General features: G+C 39.6%; 1 protein-coding gene across 1 annotated transcript in view; it reads left to right on the top strand.

Moving 5' to 3' along the window:
- LOC139479887 (aminopeptidase O-like) overlaps positions 1–25,720 on the top strand; it is a 107,114-nt gene that overhangs the window by 44,512 nt on the left and 36,882 nt on the right. Inside the window, exon 9 of the mRNA XM_071262806.1 lies at positions 9,039–9,079. Within this exon, the coding sequence (XP_071118907.1) occupies positions 9,039–9,079 (41 nt within the window). The remainder of the gene's footprint in view (positions 1–9,038; positions 9,080–25,720) is intronic.

Genomic DNA, 25,720 nt, shown 5'->3' with positions numbered 1-25,720 from the left:
TTTTAAATAGGTCAAAGGTCAAGGTCAGTATTCATTTTTTTTGTAAGACATGGTTACAATATTATCACTTTTTGGGGGTAACTTCCTGTTTGTATCTAATGTTGGTGCTATGTCTTTCTAAAGTCAAGGCCATCTTTGAGGTTATTTTGAAACATGTATTGGCTCTGCTTTCATTTTTGCAGGAATCTGCAAACGCCTCCAGTTAGTTATCATTTAAGATGATTCATATATCTTTTTGTAGTGATAAACAAAACATTGAACACACCCAAGACTGTGATAAACTGTCGGTAACCAGAGACCATGTTATAGATAATAATAATCTATTATATGGTCTCTGTGGTAACCAAACACGAATTAACTTTAGGTGTTTATTTTCTTAGTTTGGTTGACAATGTAACACATAGTTTTAATATTTTTGTACAAAATTATCTCAAGCGTCATTGAGTCTAGATATTAAATGTCACATGGATGAATTTGAGAATCAGATCCTTGTTTTTGAGGTAAGTGGTCCACATACAGTAACTGCTCTGTGACGAGCTCTTGAATTAAGAGTTAGATTTCAGTTCCATAAGGTGTAATGGGTAGTTCTTGAATTGGGGTTTGATTTCAATGTTTAATTGTTAACCCTTTTGGTATTACTGGGAAGCTGTACTCATGTTGGTATGAGTTACGTATGGACACCGGACTCCACTACACATTCCCCTCAGCTCGGAAATAGTTAGCTGGTAGCTCCACACATGATTGTGTATGGTCAACTTCAACTCCTAAACATTTCAGTGACAGAGGAACAAGTATGGCATCACAAAAATGCTGACTACTGAAGAAAAAACACCACAATGTTTTCTTATTTTGTTGCTTGATTAAGTAGAAAAATATGAATAATTGTAAAAAAATATTGAACAATTTCAATCATGAATGTTCTGAGTTCGGGTTGTGGCAATTTTTCATCTTACATCAATCCATTAAATATCACATTATGGACATCTGTCATCAAAGTATTATGGTATTTTATAAAAATGTCCCCAAGGAATTCTTATCTGAATGTACAAGGATTCCTGATCTGTAGATAGCTATGAATGTAGCACTGTCATTCAGCTTGCGCCTGGTTTATTCATGTGATGGAGATATGAGTACGAGTCCCCCAGGGCTTGGATGTTTTGTTTTAACATGGCTGCCACTGCTGTCATGTAGAACTGTCATATTGTCTCTTAAAGCAATATTACCCTGTGTCAATGTGAAGCAACCATGTGATGCATTCAGAATTTCATATCATATCAAGTGACTTGCTTGATCACGGTGTTAGAACCTACATCGAAACGTCACTCCTAACTGTAATAAAGAAGTTGTTCATCCATATATCTTATCCTTACTTAGTTCTGTAAGGGTAAACTCTGCAATGGTATTTTCTCACGGAGCAATGATTAATTGAAGAGAAGATTAATTAGGGTTAATCGTGGTGCGTTGAAGTGTCACACTATTCCATGTGATGATTTGTTTGGAGTAATGATACTTGTTAGGCAGGATGGTGAGAGTGTTCTGGTGTAGTGTTAACCACATCAATTGCTCGTGTTGCAGGTGCTTGGTTTTACTTGTGTAGGAGACTCTCGTGCATGGTCGGAGGTGTCTTCATAACTTACAGCACGATGGTGATTTGGAAACACATGATGATGGACTCCTTGTGATGAATGGCGTAGATGGAAGGGGAGTAACTCTGGGAGTGTGGGTCGAAGTCACCTTTTAGCCTCTATGATAGATGAACTGACAACAAAACTCAGGATAGAATTCCGAAGTGTGCACCATCCCATACCACCACACAGTTCCAGTTATATGGGCGGGGAAAGCGAAGTGGATGTTACGTCATAATCATACAGTTATAGAACATGTGATTCCCGCCCCGCTAGCCGTAGATTAGACGACCGGAATTACTCTACAATGATAACTATTGTTAGATATTTGGAGAGGGTCATGAAAAAATATGTACAATGACGGGGGAGGGTCATCCAAAAATGTGACAAGCATGAGGGGAGAGTCATTATGTTATGGACATTAGTGCATCAATCCCTCTGACCTACCCACCCCTGTAATAAGTGACTGGTCCCTATAAGCTAAGCTATGTTTAAATGACCTGGTTTTAAAAAAAGATATTCAAAAACTGTATGCTGGACTGTGAGAACACTTCAAGAGTCAATCCTGCGTGATGCACATGAACTGTTTTCCCTGATCCTTGAACCTGCAAGGGGTGTAACTGACTCTAAAAAATCCAGTTTCCATTATTGCCGAACTAGGCTTGAATTTTATCTCCAATGATTGCCACTAGTGACTAGAACAAGTTATGTCACCTCTATGACCAATCAAATTCCACCTCTCTTATCACTTGCATTTACTTCAAACAAAATGGTGCACCCAGTCAAAATGAACTGATCGATAATCATGATATTTATTGTAATAAAACAGGTCTTACCTTGCCAAATGCATCAAATCAGTTGAGCACTTCATTAAAAACATGAAAAGATTTGGAGAATATCTGTTGACGCCCAGTTGACAGAACACATGCTCTGCAAATTCAGTGATCGTCCAAAATCTGCTCTAAAGTTTAAACACCAGATGTCGATTTTGTTACGAGCTTTTCATTGGACTATACACAGACTTGTTTTTCCAGCCAAAATGTAACTCCATAAAAACAGCCTTGTATAGCAAGGGTGGAAAATGGACTTTTATAGTCAGTTAACTCCCTTGCCTTACTAAGATGCGTTATCAAATGCATGTCCCGGGGCTAGTATACAAAAGAAGTAGGCCCAACTCAAGCATATCTATCTATCAAGTTATATGACTTGCTCATGTTGATGTCCTATGATGAGCCCTGATCTAGAAAAGTGTTATTGTGTATCTGTTTCTTTGTATGAACAAAAAAGCTACCAATTCACACACATATTCAATGCAGAGAATGACATACTGAATAAAACCCAAATATTCTCATTAATTTATGAACAAGTGTCAGGCTTGATGTTAGCCAATTTTGGATTGGGATTCCACAGTCACTATTACATAAGAACTGCAATGCTCTTCATGACTGTGTAGCCCCGTGAAGATCCTGGGTAGAATAGGTCTTCAACAACCAATGCATGCTGTAAAAGGCGACCATGCTTGTCGTAAGAGGTGACTAACGGGATCTGGTGGTCAGGCTTGCTGACTTGGTTGATGCATGTCATCGTGTCCCAATTGCTTGGATCAATGCTCATGATGTCAATCACTGGATTGTCTGGTCCAGACTCGATTATTTACAGACCGCCATCATATCTCTGGAATATTGCTGAGTTCGACGTTAAACAACAAACATGATTGAGTACATAATAAAATGCCAGAGAATATCAAGTCTCAGTTATCCATCGAAATAGATTTTTAACTTTGCCATGAACAAATTTCCCCTTTTGTGTTGGTCAGTAATATGTTAACTAGATAATGATGTGTTTTTTCTTTGTTAAATTTTACTTTATCCTAAATTTGTCTGTTTATGAAAAGTTCTTAGAAGGAGTTTTTACTGTTTTTGTTACAAAGAAGAGACAAGAATTACAGATATCAACATGCTATTGTTCTCCTGGAATAGACGAGGAAGCTAAACCTGACCAGGATTGTGTAAGGGGAGAGAGTAAGGGGGGATCAGTCTCAAGTATTGAAATTATTGCTTCCATTTATGTTTGCTGTTTTTATGAAAATGACATTTAGTTTGAATGTTTGAATGCTTGTCGCTAAAAGAAACAGCTGGGATTATAGTATGTGAGCTACATCCACATAATCATTTACAGGCCAACAGAAGTTTGATTTCTTTTAGTATCCAGTCTTTTTCCTGTCTTAGGTATTGATATCTGTTTGTTTAGTTATGTAGATTGTAAAGATTGTCCAGCTGACATTATAAAGACATGTTATTGTGGGGCTTGTGTGCAACTAGACAGCAGCACTATCTCTAATTCAAGTCAGACAACTGATTACAAGTCCTTGTAACTTTGGTTATCCACATTGATCAAAAAGGTGTTTGTGTTCTGTAACCCGATGGTGAGACTTGTTCAGTAACCTGATGGTGAGACTTGTTCTGTAACCTGATGGTGAAACTTGTTCAGTAACCCGATGGTGAGACTTGTTCTGTAACCTGATGGTGAGACTTGTTCAGTAACCTGATGGTGAGATGTATTCAAAAACCCGATGGTGAGATGTATTCAATAACCCGATGGTGAGACTTGTTCAGTATCCTGATGGTGAGAATTGTTCTGTGACCTGATGGTGAGACTTGTTCAGTAACCTGATGGTGAGACTTGTTCAGTAACCCGATGGTGAGATGTATTCAATAACCAGATGGTGAGATGTATTCAATAACCCAATGGTGAGATGTATTCAGTAACCCGATGGTGAGATGTATTCAGTAACCCGATGGTGAGACGTGTTCAGTAACCCGATGGTGAGACGTGTTCAGTAACCTGATGGTGAGACATGTTCAATAACCCGATAGTGAGACGTGTTCAGTAACCCGATGATGACTCGTGTTCAGGAACCCTTTGGTGAGACATGTTCAGTAACCTGATGGTGAGACTTGTCCCATAACAGGTGAAGCCAGTAGTATAAACAAATGAATTATGACTTATTGGAGACTTTGATGAGTTGATAGTACGCAGGGGGAATGTAATAGCCTTGATCATGGTTGATTGATTGATGGAGTCTTTTGATGCTGAAGGCTTCTCATAATTTTCTGATTTCAAAGTCTTGTAAGTTGAATGTAACATGATGTACCATGGCTCAGTATGAGACTCCAATCCATGAAGAACTGAACAAACTCAAATATCAAGTCAGACGACTGGTCAGAATGTTCTGGTGTCAAAAGTTAACGACAGTGTATCAGATTTGATCAACTTTGGATGAAGACCTTAATCAGTGTGGTGAGGTTTAATGAGTGAGGCCCCATTCACTGAGTTGCCCCGAGACATGCTGCATGGAACATGAGACAGGAACTGTGGAGTTAATCATTTTCACTCCTTATGTGATGATTTATGTGATTGTTTACATGAGACTCTGGGTCTCTTCAAAGTTTGGGGAAATAAAGCAAAGTCAAGCCTAAGAATTCAGGGAAACTCAAGGTCAGGGAAATCAGTGAGGCTCACCAATGTTCCAGCTATTTGACAGGAGCTTGTGAAAGATCCAGTGTAGACCAGATAATCCAGTGATTGATATTATGAGCAGCGGTCCATACTGTAGGGATATGATGACATGCTATATACATGTACATCGTTTAAGACTCTTTTAAAGTCAACTTTGAATTTCAATAGTGGCACACAATAAAATGTTGGTTTTTTTTGCAATTACCCCGGTGCATTTCAAAATTACCATCACAATGTAAAATATTACCTTTTCCAACACCGCTACCACGGCCACGACATCATGAATTCCTAGACACCGTAGGCACGTCAAAATCTATCACTTTGCACAATGTCTGAAAATCTGTATTTATATTATACGTTTGAATATTTGCTACTACCACCAAGATGTGCACCCAGGGATGCTCCACTTCGGCTCGGGCCCCAAGCTTCTACACTCACTTCCTTGGTGCATGGAAGGTAACACTGTTCCAACTTTGAAAGTATTGAAATATGGATCTGGGCCCCGTTCCTCTAAGCGATCTTAGCACTGATCGTAAGGTGATTGTAAGTCCCATACTTCAGCATAGGCTTACGATCATCGTAGCACTAAGGTGATCGTAAGTCCAATACTTTTGCACAGGCTTACGATCATCGTAGCACTAAGGTGATCGTAAGTCCCATACTTTAACATAGGCTTACGATCATAGTAGCGCTAAGATCGTTTTGTGGAGCAGGCCCCTGATCTTTCTTCCCGGAATCAAAATTTGCTTATTATGAAGTATAATCTCGACTGGTCTTACGTGTGTTCAGCTACTCTCCCTGATTGTGTAAAGCGACACCAATCGGAGGATTGAAGAATCAGAAGGATAACATAAAGAATATACAATTTGAAACGCAGCCAAACTGACGTGTGTTTTTGTTGTTGATTAATGCATGTGTTACTTGAAAGGGTGAAGCTATCTGTCAACATCCTGTTATGCACCTGTAGACACTACATCGTATCACTTCACAGAATTCAGGGAAGTGAACAGGTGATCACAAACTTGCTCAATAAAACTCTGAAATTTGAGATAAATTATCACTAGATTTACCATTTAAATTGTATTTTCTGTTCTGCTAGGTACTGTTTCATGTGCAGAAATATAGCTTATGTTATTGTGTGTATGTTCTTGTAAACTAAGCAGGAAATAGCAATCAGCTGTACACACATTTTCTTGCAATCTACCGGCAAGCTGGTTAAAAAATACCCAATAATAAAACTTCAAATTTTTTTGATGCAGTGAATGTATCTGAAACTATTATTTTTTATCAGAAATAATATTCCGTTGCAGTTTTTACTATATATATTTAAAATAATAATAACCATAAGTAAAACGCTTTGGAGCAACTGATTGCTATTGATGGATATTTTAGAATCATATATATAACATAACAATGAGCAATCAATGAACGTTTTACCGGCTAATCCTTTGTACAAAGTATGTAGTTTTTACATTGGCACTTCATGCCCAGATATGGGTGCATTCTGTCTGCTTTAGTTAGCCTACATATCTAAATACTTACTTTTGACATATCCGCTGTGCAAGATTTCAGTGATAAATAAGTGAAACTATTACTGGTTAATCCTTTGATCGATGTTTTTTGCAACTCTACTGATCATTTCTATCTTGCTGCGGGGGTGGTCGGGTAGCCTAGTGGTTAAAGCGTTTGCTTGTCACGCTGAAGAACCGGGTTCAAATCCCGACATGGGTACAATGTGTGAAGCCCATTTCTGGTGTCACCCGCTGTGATACTGCTGGAATATTGCTAAAAGCGTTGTAAAACCATACTCACTCACTCACTCTCTTGCTGCGCTGTCACACCCATATTACATAACATGTAATACATTCACCACATCAGACCGGGATATATAACCCTGTCTTAGATTAAATAATGACCCCAGACACAAGAATTGACAAATGGGAACCACTGATTGCTATGCATGTATATCCTTGACACTCTGAGGCAGGGGTGAACGTTATTGAGTTATTTTGCATAGTCTTTGTTAGGTAATCTGAGTGGTGCTACCACTAATTATAATATACCTGTAATAAAGTCATTAATGAGCATCCAGTGAATGACGACAAATACACAGGTGGAGGTTTTACCATGAAACATGGATGACAAGAAAGGAGTAGTAATTATTGAATTACATGCAATTTACTTGAAAAATAAGGGTTGTGGCCGTTTTCAGTATATGAACTGAATTTCATTCTTGCAAAAGTATTACGTACAATATTTGCTGCATACTAAACTACATTATTGTACATACACATTTACACATGTAGACAAATTGGCAAGGTGAAAGGTTATAGTTAGCGTCATCCCATCAAATGGGAGGTTTCAAGGGGATTCCCCCCTGCTGTCAACGAGGTCCTCCAAATGCCCCCTTGGTTGTCCAAAGCCCAGTTTGTTGGGCTGCTGATGCTAATTGGGATCTGGTGACTATGCAGGCTTAATGACTGAGAGTTAGAGTTTTGACTTTCCCTTTCATGTGGAAGTTATGAATGTGTTTGCATTCATTTTGTATTTAAAACAAACTTTATTAAATTGTAAATTGATTATTTAAATAATGTGATGAGCTTAACTTTCATATTTATAAACAGTATGGTAGGACTTTTTAAATAGTGTTTTGAAATTATAAGACAAGGTTTATGACAATGAAATATCATGAAGAGTTGTATAAAGTTGAAAAGTTGTCCATATGTAAGATTAACATACCCGTCTGTCACTGTAAAATGAAACCTGCTTAATTTATGTAGATGGGCCTGTGATTTTCATACAGAATAAAGATACATATTTATTTATATATTTATGTGTCATCATATGCAAATATCCCATATGCTCATGATGTCAATCACTGGATTGTCTAGTCCAGACTCAAATATTTAAAGACCACTATAGCTGGAATATTGCTGATTGTGGTGTTAAAGAAACATCTCTGAAATTACTAGGAGCATCACATCTGTTTGGCCTTGGCAAAGAAATTCAAAATGGCTGTCAATTCAACTTCCCTTTTGTGAATGAGAAGCCTTCATGTCGGACACTTCTCTACATAATGTAGAGGTATTCTGGGACCCTATACCCAGTGAAGTAAGATTTTCATTTTGAAAACTCTCAAAATAGTTTCATGTGCCAGCAGATGAAAATAGTGAACAGATATTCAATTAGGCAATTATTTTTATGGTTATCTATATATTATCTGGTTTGGTGTATATAAATTTAAGGCATTAATTCTTGTTGGAACAATCTAGTATCAGTGCTGTATCACCCAAAGAAGGTGAGCTTCTGTACCTGTCATACTCTCCTTGCGTTTCATTCAAAACAATATTACATCTGCAGCATCCAGTACACACACATGTAGAGAGTTGACACAGAAAACTATATACTAGGTCCCAAGGGACACACAAATATACTGATTGTACCTACAGTGCATCAAGAGCAGTTGTGGGTGTCTGTCATTTCATCCATCGATCATGACCACTGTCCATGTTTCATTCAGCGCTCTCAAGTAATTATCTAAATGTACAGTACACTACACCATATATTCCATTACTTTACAGGACCCTCATATTGCCTGCAAGGACCCTTAAAATTGATAAGTGGGGTCCTCTCGACCCCTATTTTTGTAAGTCTTATCTTCTGGCGTGACCAGTAGGGCAGGACATGCTTTCTCTCTCTTTGAACACCTGGTGTCATCACTGATTTTCAACGATTCATTTATATAATTTTAACTGCTAGTTTGCCTCTTATGCCCAATGAAATCAATCTCGTTGGATAATTGAGACTGGATATTTTTTGGTGTTGATGTTTCATATTCAACCTGTGACTTTCAACTATTTATATTTTCTCAATACAATAATGTCTTTTTTTCAGGACTTCTTGCAGTTCTTCCTCGAGGAATTCCCCCATCTCAGGTAAGTGTTCCTGGTTTTGGGGTTGGAATAGAGGGCCTGTGAGGGTTGGTGGTGCTGCTCCTTACTCCTGCATGGAAGCAGTACCTGGACAATTAAACAATACCACAATGTCATCATTCTGTACTGGGAACACCAGAGGTACACGCAGCTCTCAACAAGCTGCAGCCACAAGGAACTTGCATGTAGTTACGGTGGTTGTTGTGCAGTCATTTAGAATTCATTCAACATTTTTTACAAAGATTAGGATAGTGTTATAAAAAAACTTGCATTCAAAGGCTTGTGAATCTATGTCAGTATCATTAACAGAAATCCCTTGTAGCAGTTGGGTACTGTGTATGTACATTCACTGTTTGTGTTTATAAACAACATTTATGCATATTAAAGGGGCACTGATCTAAAGCAATCACTTCAAACCTGGATTTAGATTGAATAAGTACCCCAGACACAAGAAATGTCAAATGGGAACCTTTATCAGGTAATCCGATTGGTGCTACCACTAATTATACCTGTAATAAATTCATTAACTGAGCATCAAGTGAATGAGGACAAATACACAAGTGTAGGGTTATACCAGAAAACATGGATGACAACAAGGGAGTAGTAATCGTATTGTCCACGCAGGGATACGTTTTGTTTATTATTAAAGTATAACCATCAGGGGTATTTAGAAAAAACGACACCCTATGAGCTTCCGCTGTACTTTTTATCTGTTTTTTTTTTAGGCTGAAGAAATTAATTAACATGCGCCCTTTGTTGAAATCTTCGTAGATCATGGGTAACCAAACAGTGTTCAAAAATGCGTAAAACAAATATTACCTCCAAGTTTTTTTAGCTGTCCTTGCAGACGGTAGCCCAGTCTCTTGTCATGCTCATTTGTGTTGGCGAGCAAATCAACTCACGGAAGCTAGTGAACCCCAGCGGCCAGTGTCAGACAGCTGAGAAGAAGCCGGAGATTAGTGCCCATTTAAAAATAGGAGAACTCTCTTTGATAATAACAGTTGGAAGATGATGTGATATTGCTTGTTGTAATTGACTCTGTATATTATGTACACTGGGAAACATGGAACATGAGGACCATTATATTATTGCCCTTATTTCATGGATTTTGAAATTAAAATATCTACCTAAGTTTTATTAGAATAACTCTTGGGATAACACTTTCTGAGTAAACTACAGATTTTAGTACTTTTGGGGGGGCTTGAGTCTCATCCGGGATTTGTACTCACACTGCCAGGCACCTAATCGAGTGAGGCACCTAATCGAGTGAGGCACCTAATCGCCAGCACACAAAGTCAGCGATCTAACCCACTCAGCCACCAAGGCTTCTACAAAAATGAAAGTACTGGTAGTCTAGATCACATACTTTGTGTACCCCTCTGACAAGTGTGAAATTGGTATGGCTCAAATGGCCCAAAGCAATGAATACACAATGCCATTTAGAAAGTGGTCAAATGTAACAAATGTTATATTTAGGATAACACTTTCTAAGTAAAATACAGATTCAAGTACTTTTGTGGGGTTGAGTCCCATCCTGGATTCGAACCCACACTGCCAGAGTGTACAAAAAGATTCTGTTTTTCACTAAGTGATATCCCAATTATATAATTGTTACTGCCGAGGATGTACATGGTCCGATGTCCGATAGCGACTAAAGATACACTGCAATACAGTGAGGGACCAACAGCATTGTGCGTTTGAGATGAAGAGTGGATAGATTCACCTCCTCCCTCCTAGGATGTAGATGGGCAACAGGGACGTCTATTCACACGGGGATATTTAGAATAAGAGCCTCCTTTAAGCAGTTTTGGAAATGTCAGACTTTGAAATATTGTTCTGTTAATTATCGTACACGTTCATGTCAACAACTGGTCTTTTGTCATATTTTTACACATGTCAGTTTTTGACATACGAAAAAGATTACAAAAATATGGCTTGTATGTGAATGAAATATTTTGATTAATAATGGCATGTGTTATGAAAATGATGGAGTGAGAGCAATAACAATGGATATCATGTTATCTTTAATAAACTCCATTAGTTGATTGATTCTGTAGGTCAGGTACAGTAGGCTGCTGACCTACAGCTCAGGTTCTTGGATTCCACTTGTGAAGGAGAATTCTCATTTATATTTTTCACTTATGATATTGCAAGTATATTGTAAGTGTGACATTTTCCAAATACTTAACATTTATATGAACATGTCTTCTCCATAGGTGTCAGCGGCACGGGTGGCCCAGTCATCTAAGGCGCCGCGATTCGCTGTGCAGAGTTGGTCCCTTAGGCACGCCAGAAACCTATGATTGTGGGTTCGAATCCTGGTTCGCCCCGATTATGTTTCTAGGTTTGTCAGCACCATACCCGTGCTCGTGGGTTTCACTGAAGTGGTAAACATCTAAGACATGCATCACTTCGGGCTTTCCTCCCACATTAAGCTGACACGAAGTGATATAACTGGAATGCTGTTAAAAGCGGCGTTAAACCAGACTCACTCACTCACTCCATAGGTGTCCGACTGGCCGACTTCTCCATGGCTGTCTATGGCCGACTTCTCCATAGGTTTCTATGGCCAACTTCTCCATGGCTGTCCATGGTCGTCTTCTCCATGGCTGTCTGTGGCCGACTTCTCCATAGGTGTCAATAGAGGTGAAATAGGGTTTAACCTTGCATTCAAGATTATTGCACTTATGTTAGTCTGGACTAATGCCAGATTGATTGTGCTAGCCAACTGAGATACCACACCTTAGTTTTAAATGGATACTCTACTCAGACACAGTATAATGATTCCAAGTCCTTGTTTTATCCCCAAGCAGGGTAACAACAAGTACCATCCTTTAATGTCTTTTGGTATGGCATGATGGGGGGGATTGACCACCGGCCTTCTATCTCAAGCAGACACTCTATTCAGTAGACCCTATTTCAGAGGGTCTTTTTATTCCTTATTTTGACTTGTACCATATGTTCCCATGTATTTTCAGGTGGACAATTGACTTGCCTCTGCATGTGTTTGTGATGGGTGCCAGGTTAGGCAGTTTGAAAACACCTGGTGTCATCACTATTTGATAGTGATTCATAATGTTCATGATTCATGCCACAGTTGTAATGGTACAATTGACTCTGCAGAGATTTCTATTGGAAATGGTTTTGTCCCGTTATTTGTACACGCTTTAACAAGTCAGTGCCAGTAATTGCTCCACAGTGACTACACACTGGGTTACAAAGGCTTCATTCAGAGCAGATGGAAGCCCTTGTCCAGAGACATCAAATGTCGATCATCATAACGGTTGACCTTAATTATTTCTACCAACAAATTTGGTTATTTCTATTCTTTGCCGTGCATTTTGGTCATTTTATGAATGGAAGCCATGAATGAAACCACGATTTAAATCAGTACATGCTATTTTTTGCTGCATTTTGAAACATTTGTCAATTACCATATTTTCTTGAGTGTAGTGCGCACCCAAGTATAATGAGCACCCCCCTCTAGCGGATTCAGTATTTTGGAAAAAAAAGAATTCCAAATATCTTGCGCAGAAGAAATTACGCTCTACCCCTTCAGCTTATTCGGGTAAACAAACATGTGATAAGAAACTTGGTCAGTACAAATTTGAAATTTGAGATAGAAAATCACCAGATATGGTAATGTCTTTGTGTTGGGGTAAAAACCAATCAAAACTCATTATGGCGTGTATAATGCATACCCCCTTCTACACAGCTGTGTTTTTTAAAAAAAAAGTGAGCACTATACTCAGGAAAATATGGTATCCTGATGAGGTATTTGACAGCTTTGATGGACGTATGACCTCCTGTCCTGTCCAATAATGGGAAGTTCACCAGGGTTGTGTAGAGACAGCAACCTGGTACAAGCTGTTGTGCTTGTGTAGAGACAGCAACCTGGTACAAACTGTTGTGCTTTTGTAGAGACAGCAACCTGGTACAAACTGTTGTGCTTTTGTAGAGACAGCAACCTGGTACAAACTGTTGTGCTTGTGTAGAGACAGCAACCTGGTACAAGCTGTTGTGCTTGTGTAGAGACAGCAACCTGGTACAAGCTGTTGTGCTTGTGTAGAGACAGCAACCTGGTACAAACTGTTGTGCTTGTGTAGAGACAGCAACCTGGTACAAACTGTTGTGCTTGTGTAGAGACAGCAACCTGGTACAAGCTGTTGTGAATGTGTAGAGACAGCAACCTGGTACAAACTGTTGTGCTTGTGTAGAGACAGCAACCTGGTACAAGCTGTTGTGCTTGTGTAGAGACAGCAACATGGTACAAGCTGTTGTGAATGTGTAGAGACAGCAACCTGGTACAAACTGTTGTGCTTGTGTAGAGACAGCAATCTGGTACAAACTGTTGTGCTTGTGTAGAGACAGCAACCTGGTACAAACTGTTGTGCTTGTGTAGAGACAGCAACCTGGTACAAAGTGTTGTGCTTGTGTAGAGACAGCAACCTGGTACAAACTGTTGTGCTTGTGTAGAGACAGCATCCTGGTACAAACTGTTGTGAATGTGTAGAGACAGCAACCTGGTACAAACTGTTGTGCTTGTGTAGAGACAGCAACCTGGTACAAGCTGTTGTGCTTGTGTAGAGACAGCAACCTGGTACAAACTGTTGTGAATGTGTAGAGACAGCAACCTGGTACAAACTGTTGTGCTTGTGTAGAGACAGCAACCTGGTACAAACTGTTGTGCTTGTGTAGAGACAGCAACCTGGTACAAACTGTTGTGCTTGTGTAGAGACAGCAACCTGGTACAAGCTGTTGTGTTTGTGTAGAGACAGCAACCTGGTACAAACTGTTGTGCTTGTGTAGAGACAGCAACCTGGTACAAACTGTTGTGCTTGTGTAGAGACAGCAACCTGGTACAAACTGTTGTGCTCTTGTCACAACATACCAGCATGTATTTCTTAGAATGTCATGTTTTAAACAATTACCCAATTTTTCAAGATCTATATAATGAACATTTAGACTGCACTTTTAACTTTTCTGAAGTTCATGGATTTTGTGAACAGTACTTTAACAGTGACTTAATATGTTACAGATTTGCTTCTTTAAGTTACACTCTTTCTAATGAGTCTATGATTAGTTTTGTTTTGACAAAGTTAAAAATGTGCTGTGATTGAAATCCTGCTTGTGTGATTGTCCAGCAATAGGCCAATAATAGTCCAGCAATTATCCAACATTAGTCCAGCAATTGTCCAGCAATAGTCCAGCAATATGCAGCAATAGTACAGCAATAGTCTAGCAATATGATAGTCCAGAAAAGGTCCAGCTATAGTCCATCAATAGTCCAGTAGTATGCCAGCAACATGCAGCAATAGTCCATCAATAGTCCACTATTAGTCCACCAATAGTCCAGTAACAGTTCAGCATTTGTCCAGCAATTTGATAGTCCAGAAATAGTCCACCTATAGTCCAGCAAAAGTCCAACAATAATCCATTAATATGCCAGCAATATGCAATAGTCCAGCAAAAGTCCAGCAATAGTCAATCACTAGTCTAGCAATATTTCATTCCAGCAACACTAGTCCAGCTATAGTCCCGCAATAGTCCAGCAATAGTCCAGCAATAGTCCAGCAATAGTCCAGCTATAGTCCAGCAATAGTCCAGCTATAGTCCAGCAATAGTCCAGCTATAGTCCAGCTATAGTCCAGCGATATCCCAGCACTAGTCCAGCTATAGTCCAGCTATAGTCCCGCAATAGTCCAGCTATAGTCCAGCTATAGTCCAGCAATAGTCCAGCAATAGTCCAGCACTAATCCAGCTATAGTCCAGCTATAGTCCAGCAATAGTCCAGCAATACCCCAACACTAGTCCAGCTATAGTCCAGCTATAGTCCAGCACTAGTCCAGCAATACCCCAGCACTAGTCCAATAGTCCAGCAATAGTCCAGCAAAATGATGATCCCTCAATAGTCCAGCAATATCCCAGCAATAGTCCAGCAATATCCCAGCAATATCCCAGCACTAGTCCAGCTATAGTCCAGCAATAGTCCAGCAATAGTCCAGCAATAGTCCAGCAAAATGATGATCCAGCAATAGTCCAGCAATAGTCCAGCAAAATGATGATCCAGCAATAGTCCAGCAATAGTCCAGCACTAGTCCAATTATAGTCCAGCACTAGTCCAGCTATAGTCCAGCAATAGTCCAGCACTAGTCCAGCAATAGTCCAGCAATAGTCCAGCAATTGTCCAGCAATAGTCCAGCAATATGCAGCAATAGTACAGCAATAGTCTAGCAATATGATAGTCCAGAAAAGGTCCAGCTATAGTCCATCAATAGTCCAGTAGTATGCCAGCAACATGCAGCAATAGTCCATCAATAGTCCACTATTAGTCCACCAATAGTCCAGTAACAGTTCAGCATTTGTCCAGCAATTTGATAGTCCAGAAATAGTCCACCTATAGTCCAGCAAAAGTCCAACAATAATCCATTAATATGCCAGCAATATGCAATAGTCCAGCAAAAGTCCAGCAATAGTCAATCACTAGTCTAGCAATATTTCATTCCAGCAACACTAGTCCAGCTATAGTCCCGCAATAGTCCAGCAATAGTCCAGCAATAGTCCAGCAATAGTCCAGCTATAGTCCAGCAATAGTCCAGCTATAGTCCAGCAATAGTCCAGCTATAGTCCAGCTATAGTCCAGCGATATCCCAGCACTAGTCCAGCTATAGTCCAGCTATAGTCCCGCAATAGTCCAGCTATAGTCCAGCTATAGTCCAGCAATAGTCCAGCAATAGTCCAGCACTAATCCAGCTATAGTCCAGCTATAGTCCAGCAATAGTCCAGCAATACCCCAACACTAGTCCAGCTATAGTCCAGCTATAGTCCAGCACTAGTCCAGCAATACCCCAGCACTAGTCCAATAGTCCAGCAATAGTCCAGCAAAATGATGATCCCTCAATAGTCCAGCAATATCCCAGCAATAGTCCAGCAATATCCCAGCAATATCCCAGCACTAGTCCAGCTATAGTCCAGCAATAGTCCAGCAATAGTCCAGCAAAATGATGATCCAGCAATAGTCCAGCAATAGTCCAGCAAAATGATGATCCAGCAATAGTCCAGCAATAGTCCAGCACTAGTCCAGCTATAGTCCAGCACTAGTCCAGCTATAGTCCAGCAATAGTCCAGCACTAGTCCAGCAATAGTCCAGCAATAGTCCAGCAACAGTCCAGCAATAGTCCAGCAATATTGCAATGAGGGAAACCAGAATTGGGATTCACACATTTTATTGTACCTTTGTGGGGTATTTATGGCAGACAGTCCTACAGTGTGATGATGAGTGCTTTTACCATTAGACTATTCCTCTTCATCAAGATAAGAATATGGTTTTAGAATTGAATGAATCATGGGGTAGGCTAAATATTAAAAACAACCTCCCCTTGATTGATAAGTAATGAATTATCTGTTGGTAATAATGAAGAGTGGAAAAAAATTACCAATTTTCAAATGTATAACACCGCTGTGAATGAGAGCTTGAGATGTGAACTGATTGTTTGGAATTGAAATCCCTCATCTCACGATGAGAGCCAGGATGTCTGGATGTTTTGGCGTCTACAAGTCAGCCCTTCCTGGTGACGTACAGCAGCTTCCAATATCAAACCATGGAGCTCGAAATGATGTTACAGAGATTCAAAATAGTTTGTTTTTCAATTTGCTCACATTTCAAAGGTTAAAAACCGATGAGACATGCAATGACGGTATGTTTGAGAAGAGGTCTTATTACATATAGATAACTTGATTCTGGAACTTTTAGATATATTCTTAATAATCATTTCTCTGTTGCTTTGTATGGTGTTTATCATCCCTGTTACTTCGGCAGTCTGAAACGTCATGTACACAGTCCTTTAAAACAGATCAGATTCCGTTAAACTATGTTAAATTTTGAAACTATGTTTATAAAAGAATTTCATATTGTTATGAGGTGATTTGCAAATTGAAATGCTGTAGTTAACCCAGAAATTGGTTTGTATATATCTCAATCGTGAAATCAGCAAATGACCAAACAAGATCAATGAATAATCAATAAATTATCTTGAAAGACAAGATTTGGGATTACAATATAAAAAAGCTAATGCATTGGATCAAATATGTGGCGATAAATAACAGGCCTGATAATTAATGAGAGTGGACTCACAAATGTTCAGAATATTGTCCAAGTACAGCCAGAGGTCTAGAAACTTTCCTTTCCCAAATGTCTCGAATGATCAAGTCTGCAATGTTTGTAAACAACAACAAGGGGCAGATAACTCCAACTTCAACTCCCTGCTGCTGGCAGCACTCAACATTTTACTGGCACTTCAATCATTTGCTGCCACTGAGTGAGTGAGTATGGTTTTTTTGCCGCTTTTAGCAATATTCCAGCAATATCACAGCGGGGGACACCGGAAATGAGCTTCACACATTGTATGCTGCCACTGATAATTACTACAAACAAATTTTCAATGCTCTACTGCCACATAACAGAATATTGTGTCATTTGTCATGTACCCCTGTATATAACACACAACCCCTTTAGGAGTTCTGTTTAGAAACTATTTGAGTTCAGTGTACAGTAGAAAGTATCATTGTTTCACTAAGGAGAATCCTTGGCTGGAGATTCTACACTTAGGCAAAAAGTCAGCAGTAAATATTGACGGGCCGCCCGGCATGGTTATATACAACTCTGTATTTGAAATTTTATTGGAATTGTTTTAGACAACCTGAAATAACAATAAATGTATAAAGATCATCAACTATTAATTAGGAAGAAATACCTCATATCATTGCTCCAGTGATCTTGAACGTGATTAGAAAAAAACAAAATATGGAAGTATTATGGTACTGGAAATAAGATATGCTGACATTTCTATATTAGTTTCTACTTTACAAATATGTTTTAAATATTAATGATAGCGCAGTGCTCTGGGACGTCATCAGTTAGTTTCTGTTGATGAATCATTGTAAAAAATCACATTTCTGAGATCGACCAATCGGCTGTTATGACGAGAAAACACTCTAAAGTCACCCTAGTTGACGTCAGCTGATGCAAACAAAATACTGACTTCAAATCGTCAATAACATGAAATTAGAGACCCAAACATGGAGGATATCTGTGTTTGTACAATGCAATATGCTTTTTCAAATTAATCTGCTTATTTAGAGATGTGATGTGGATGGTTGATTGTCTGAGCTATGTAATGTTCAAACATTGTAATATGGAATAGCCTCAATGAGACTGACAAATGGCCTTGGTTGTCAGAAGCCTTGATGTGGTAACTCTACATACCTTTAGCTGTTTTACTGAAGTTTTTGAGATAATGCTTTTGCAAGTTACTGTATTTGGCAGTGAGGTTCACACCCAGGCTGCTCTTGGCCTAGATTCAAGTGAAATATTGTCATAGTGTGATAGCAAGTGATTAGCGGTATAGCCCTCTGGGACATTTGCAGCAGAATGAAATATTATGGAGATTGTAAAGAAATTATATTTTTTCTTTAGTGAAGTAGCTGATGTTTTGCAGAAAAATTGCTTTTCTTTGCAGGCCATCAAACTACTGAGAGATGTGTGTGTGTGTGTTTTTCTGTCCGTTTCTGTGTCTGTGAGTGTGAGTGTGTGTGAGTGTGAGTGTGTGTGTGTGAGAGAGAGAGAGTGTGTGTGTGTGTGTGAGTGTGTGTGTGTGTGTGTGTGTGTGTGTGTGTGTGTGTGTGTGTGTGTGTGTGTGTGTGTGTGTGTGTGTGTGTGTGTGTGTGTGTGTGTGTGTGTGTGTGAGAGAGTGTGTGAGTGTGTGTTTGTGTCTGTGTCTGTGTCTGTGAGTGTGAGTGTGTGTGTGTGTGTGTGTGTGTGTGTGTGTCAGGTGTCCGGGGAAGAATATCTTCACAGTAACCCATTCTTGTGTTCTAGGAGAATTCTAGAGCAAAGAAATTCCCAGTACCTCATGCTTGTCTCCCAGTGGGAATTCCACGACGTCATCTAGTTGCGAGCACATGAATGAGAATCTCCAGAAATGACGTCATGCTTCGTTCTTCATTGTTCTTTGCCATTTGTTGTGTATCTATATTATTTTATTCTATACACTTCCAGCATGCAGCATTTATCAACCGATCGGACAGACCTCAGTGGACAATTGGTTCCTGTTTCCGAGAACAAAGGCATCCCATGTTATCTCCCAGTGTATCAGTGTTTATTAGTACTCAACAACTCATGAGAGGACCTGATGATGTTTCCTGAGGGGGAAAATAGGTCCATCAATATTTAATGACTGTACTGTTATAACCTGATTGCCTGAATAGCACAAATGAGTGCATCTGTCCTTACAATGACAGTGCACCATATTCCCTTCTCTGCATACACTGATGTCAAGTGCGGGTTACAAACTTCCCTGAAACTACTAGGAGTATCACATCTGTTCTTACAATGACAGTGCACCATATTCCCTTCTCTGAATACACTGATGTCAAGTGCGGGGTACAAACTTCCCTGAAACTACTAGGAGTATCACATCTGTCCTTACAATGACAGTGCACCATATTCCCTTCACTGCATACACTGATGTCAAGTGCGGGTTACAAACTTCCCTGAAACTACTAGGAGTATCACATCTGTTCTTACAATGACAGTGCACCATATTCCCTTCTCTGAATACACTGATGTCAAGTGCTGGGTACAAACTTCCCTGAAACTACTAGGAGTATCACATCTGTCCTTACAATGACAGTGCACCATATTCCCTTCTCTGCATACACTGATGTCAAGTGCAGGGTACAAACTTCCCTGAAACTACTAGGAGTATCACATCTGTCCTTACAATGACAGTGCACCATATTCCCTTCTCTGAATACACTGATGTCAAGTGCGGGGTACAAACTTCCCTGAAACTACTAGGAGTATCACATCTATGTGTCCTTGGCAAAAAATTTGAAACAGCTGTCAATTCAACTTTTGTGAATGATAAGGCTTCATGTCAGACAGACCGCCTCCGTGGTCCAGTGGTAGAGCATCCGCCTGGAGAGCGGAAGGTCAGAGGTTCGATCCCCGGCTGCGTTATACCAAGAAAAGTTAAAGGATGGTACTTGCAGTTACCCTGTCTGGTGCTCGGTATTAAGGGGCTAAAACAAGGACTGGTCAGCCTGGAGTATACTATTTTTGAGTGGAGTATTCATGTTAAACTGAGGCATGATATCTCAGTGGGCTAGCGCTATAAATCCGCATCAGTCCAGACTAGTACAAGCAGCCACACACACACACATGCATGCATGTTGCTATATAAGTGCAATTAGCATGGATGTGATGTTAAACCCCATTTCACCTCACCTCCACCCCCACCTGGCTACTTCTTGTTTCTAGGTTTAAAGAATATTCAAATAATTCAAATAACAATGTAATTCAGCACTTGTGTTGTGTATGCTGTTTTTCCATGAGATAATGACATGTGTATGCCGAGATGATGTGATGGGTATTATGTTGGGAGTCTCAACCATGGTGACCAAATTGTGTCGAATATGAGAATCAATCCTCTCGAGGCCGCTCATCTTGCCGCTCAGCTTGTTTGTTCCTGCCTGTGACACTGTTTCTTCATTAGATGATTGCACATTCCAGTGCAAAAATGGCACTGACCTTTATCAGGATTATGAAATATGATGTTGATGGATGTGTTATAAAATGAGCAAATATAGGTTTGAGGGATATTTGATATTAATATCCAGTACAAAAAAGTGTGTAGTACCTGGTGATAACTTCACTGTGGACATGGCATTAGATCAAAGACAATGGAGAAATCGTCCTGTTTCATGTAAAACAGTATGTCCAAGTCCTCATGGAGCACTGCTGGAGTAAAAGTGGTGTTGAGTATTTGTTTTATTCAATGTTTTTGCAGCAAGTAAATGTTCTATCCTTTCAAGTTTATGTAGCTTAGGATTAAATAATTTATCATCCAAAACTGGTTTTCATTGGAAATCTCCTTCGGAGATATCACTAAAATGCAACTGCAATTTCAATGCTTTGAGGACCATTGTGACGTCATCACTAATCTCTCTGCCACTGAAGCTGGTTTGCTGCCCCTCGACACTCACTGGTCATTATTGTTACCAACTGAAGAAAGTGGCAGAATGATGTTGGATGATACATAGAATCTCTCTCTCAGGCCTTTGATAACAAATGTGTCAACACAAAAGTTTAAGATTACATGGCAGGCCTTAGAGTTAATCAACTGTGTTGATTGTAAGATGTTCCATGTACCCCTCCCATGTAGATCCTGTCTTCATGCTTGTTGTAAAACATGAACAGAATGGGTATTGGATGTCTGTTATGGCTGGTGTGGAAGGTTCGTACTTTCAAAGTTAACCAACTGTGTTGATATATATATACGATGTTCTATGTACCCTTCCTATGAACATTCTGTCTTTATGCTTTTGTAAAACATGAACAGAATGGGTATTGGCATTTTTCCGAGGCAAGGGAGTTACGTGACTTTTAAAGTCCTGTTGCCGAACTAGGCTGGAATTTCCAGGCTCGATTGTAGCGCCACCAGTGGTTATTACAAGTATTGTCCCTTCTAAGACTCTCCTATGGACCAATTCCACCTCTTGTATCACTTGCATTTGCTTCAAACAAAATGGTGGCGTCCAGTCAATACGATCTGATCAATAATCAAGATCTCTATTGTGATAAAACGAGTCTTACTTCGCAAAGTGCAAATCACATGAGCACCTTGATTAAAAACATGGCAAGATTTAGAAAATATCTGTTGACAACGAGTTGGCGTTGCACATGCTTTGCAAATCCTGCAATTGACCGAAATATGCATGACAGTTCAGAGCCGGATTTTGATTTCATTGCATGAATTTGATTGGACTGTGCATAGTCCAGCCAAATGTAACTCCATAATACCAACCTAGTTCGCAAGCGTGAAAACTGGACTTTTAAAGTCTGTTAACACTCTTGCCTGGGGAAGATGGGGTATTGAATGTCTGTAATGGTTGCAGTGTAAGGTCAGTACTTGTGTAGCGGCCATAATAGTCCTGTGATGGGATTCGAACCACGGACCTTCTGATCAGAGGTCGGAGACCTTGTCTACATGACCAAAGAAGTTAACCCCGTCAGCAAGCTGAAAAGGTAAGAATGTCATCTGTAGGATGACTGCACGCCCTGCTACATACTCCCCCAACAGAAGCCACGTCCCGGGCCGCATAGAAGGGTACTGCGACTTATTTCGCTCGAATCTAATATAAACGTGCTCAGCCTCACGTTGGGCATCAATGTAGCAGCCCTAAAATTTCTGAGTCCCGTGATGGGATTCGAACCAGGGACCTTCTGACCAGAGGTCGGACACCTTGTCTACATGACCAAAGAGGTTAACCCCGTCAGCAAGCTGACAAGGTAAGGATGTCATCTGTGGGATGACTGCATGCCCTGCTACACTTGGACAGTGACCGCTGCTCAAGACAATCTCTCTGATTGAGTGTTGTTATGCATCTGGGGCAACAATGTCTGTGACACCTCCTGTTTCATTTCTCACAATATTCATCTTGGGTTTGTCTGGTCCAGACTGGAATGCACCCTGGCTCCCGACATGTACCTAAGCTACCACAGCTCAAAGACCCGATCTCAGTAAAATCAGATCTTAGTGCTTGATGAACAAAAATCTGAAGACATCTTATTACTGATTACGTCAGAACGACCTTGAAAAGGTCAACATGGTGTATTCTGAGTTACGATTACGTTACGATTCTGTCAAAATCATTGTCTGTGTCTCAAATCAATGGTTCAAACATAGTCAATGCAAGAGACTTTCTGTAGCCCATGGGAAGTACTGTCATATAATTTGAGCCATCTGTTAGAATTCCAGAATTATTTTGTTCAGTTTTCATATTTTGAATCAAGAACTTTGTCAAAATTATTTCACAGCGTAGTCTGGAATGGAAGTAGCCAGCATGAAACTTGTGCCGTAAAGCTCGAGAAAGCTGCTTTCTGATTGGCTAATGTTGATTTCTTGTTCCTTCATGTGCCAGAGAATCTGTGAGTCATGGGTTTAAATCCCAGATTCTCTCCAAATATGACCAGTGTGGTAGCATGTTGTTGGTGTCAATGTAGGGTTAAATGTCTACAATGTAGTAAGAGGTTAACTTCACGAATAAAGAATGCCTTGTTAAAGAGGCATTAAGCCTCACTCACTCTCTCACTTTAAGAATTTAAATGATATGCATGTTCTATTAATCATCAATGTTTTTTCTTTCTTCAAAGCAGTTGTATTTGTTGTTGCGTGCTGTACTGAAAGTCATCATAAAACATACTGTCAACGCAAATTTAGAGTTTGGAGATGAGAAATGGATTTCAGATCACATGTTAAAACAGGATTGACAGACTTGAAGGCCAACCTTTCCCTCCTTGACTAAGAGGGATAAGACAGGCTATATCTGTTGTAGATGCTGTAAAAGACCCCCGAAAAATAATTCAAATTGAGTTGAGAGTTGCCAGGCTGAACCGGCTTGGGCTGATGAAGTTCTTGTTGTGGTTAGTGCACAGGTACAGTGGATGCATTGCCCTCTTTCTGGAGTGATGGGATCATGATTGTATTACTACACCATCACTCTGCTTTCTGCCTGATTACTCCCAGTCACAGTGATGTTGTTACGCCAGGTATTTCAGTACCGCCTCCAGCAGGAATTACTAGGGCAAGAACAGTTTTACTCAACAAACTAGTTTGCATATGTCCTTATTTTCCAGAATGGCAACATGGGGTGTTATAAATCTCAATAATGCCCTACGCTGTGAGTATGTATATTGCTTAATGTCGACCATCACCGCGTGGCAATCTTCTGTCTGTTTTGTTGCAGGGATGTGAAATGATAGGTCATTGCGGCTTACTCTGATGTTACACGTCCGACTCCATCTTTATTATCATTATCATCCATTTTTGTCATGAAAAGTTATGGTGAGGGGAAGTGAAATTGGGTTGAACTTCAAGTCCAAGCTTATTGCACTTATATAGCGACGTGCCTGTGTGTGTGTGTGTGTGTGTGTGTGTGTGTGTGTGTGTGTGTGTGTGTGTGTGTGTGTGTGTGTGTTTGTGTTTGTGTGTGTGTATGGGTTTTTTGTTTTGTGTGTGTGTTTGTGTGTGTGTGTGCCGATGAGCTCACTGAGATACCATGCCGCAGTTTAACATGAATACCCCATTCAGGCACAGTATACTGACTCCGAGACGACCAGTCCTTGTTTTAGTCCCTTATTATTGCCGAGCGCCAGAAAGGGTAATAACAAGTACCATCTTTTAAAGTCTTTTGGTATGATGAGGCGGGGATGGAACCCCAGACTTTCCGCTCTCCGGGGGGACGCTCTACCACTAGACCATAGAGAGGGTCCATGAATAGTTAAAGGGTGTCAGATTAAAGTCATATGCAGAGGCAGGATGACTGGAAAAATATTGGGTTTAATGTCAGGGTCCAAGATTATTGCACTTATATAGCATTAGTCACACCAGGGAATTCCCTTTCTGCACATGAAATTTCTGTGCTAACTGGCAATTCTTCTTGATGAAGTAAGTATATTGTACCAATCTGAAGATGTAATTTCTATTAGAGCCAATTGCATATGAGAAAAACAATGATACCAAGAGGTCATTTATATCTCAAATCATTCCAGCAATAGTTGTTGCCACTTGGGTAAAAATATAATAGATGTTGCCACTTGGGTAATAATATAATAGATGTTGCCACTTGGGTAATTATATAATAGATGTTGCCACATGGGTAATAATGTAATAGCTGTTGCCACTTGGGTAAAAATGTAATAGTTGTTGCCACTTGGGTAATAATCTAATAGATGTTGCCACTTGGGTAATTATATAATAGATGTTGCCACATGGGTAATAATGTAATAGTTTTTTCCACTTGGGTAATAATATAATAGCTGTTGCCCCTGGGTAATAATATAATAGATGTTGCCTCTTGGGTAATAATGTATAGTTGTTGCCACTTGGGTAATAAAATAATAGATGTTGCCACTTGGGTAATAATGTAATAGCTGTTGCCACATGGGTAATAATATAATAGATGTTGCCACTTGGGTAATTATATAATAGCTGTTGCCACTTGGGTAATAATGTAATAGCTGTTGCCACTTGGGTAATAATGTAATAGTTGTTGCCACTTGGGTAATAATATAATAGATGTTGCCACTTGGGTAATTATATAATAGATGTTGCCACATGGGTAATAATGTGATAGCTGTTGCCACTTAGGTAATAATGTAATAGTTGTTGCCACTTGGGTAATATTATAATAGATGTTGCCACTTGGGTAATTATATAATAGATGTTGCCACATGGGTAATAATGTAATAGTTGTTGCCACTTGGGTAATAATATAATAGCTGTTGCCCCTAGGTAATAATATAATAGATGTTGCCTCTTGGGTAATAATGTATAGTTGTTGCCACTTTGGTAATAATATAATAGATGTTGCCACTTGGGTAATAATGTAATAGCTGTTGCCACTTGGGTAATAATATAATAGATGTTGCTACTTGGGTAATTATGTAATAGATGTTGCCACTTGGGTAATAATGTAATAGTTGTTGCCACTTGGGTAATAATGTAATAGCTGTTGCCCCTGGGTAATAATATAATAGATGTTGCCTCTTGGGTAATAATGTATAGTTGTTGCCACTTTGGT

The sequence above is a fragment of the Haliotis cracherodii genome, unplaced genomic scaffold (genome assembly GCF_022045235.1).
Source record: "Haliotis cracherodii isolate W230 unplaced genomic scaffold, xgHalCrac1.p SCAF_4, whole genome shotgun sequence".
NCBI classification, from domain to species: domain Eukaryota; kingdom Metazoa; phylum Mollusca; class Gastropoda; order Lepetellida; family Haliotidae; genus Haliotis; species Haliotis cracherodii.
Note: the sequence above shows the minus strand (reverse complement) of the source record. Positions and strands in the feature narration are given on the sequence as shown.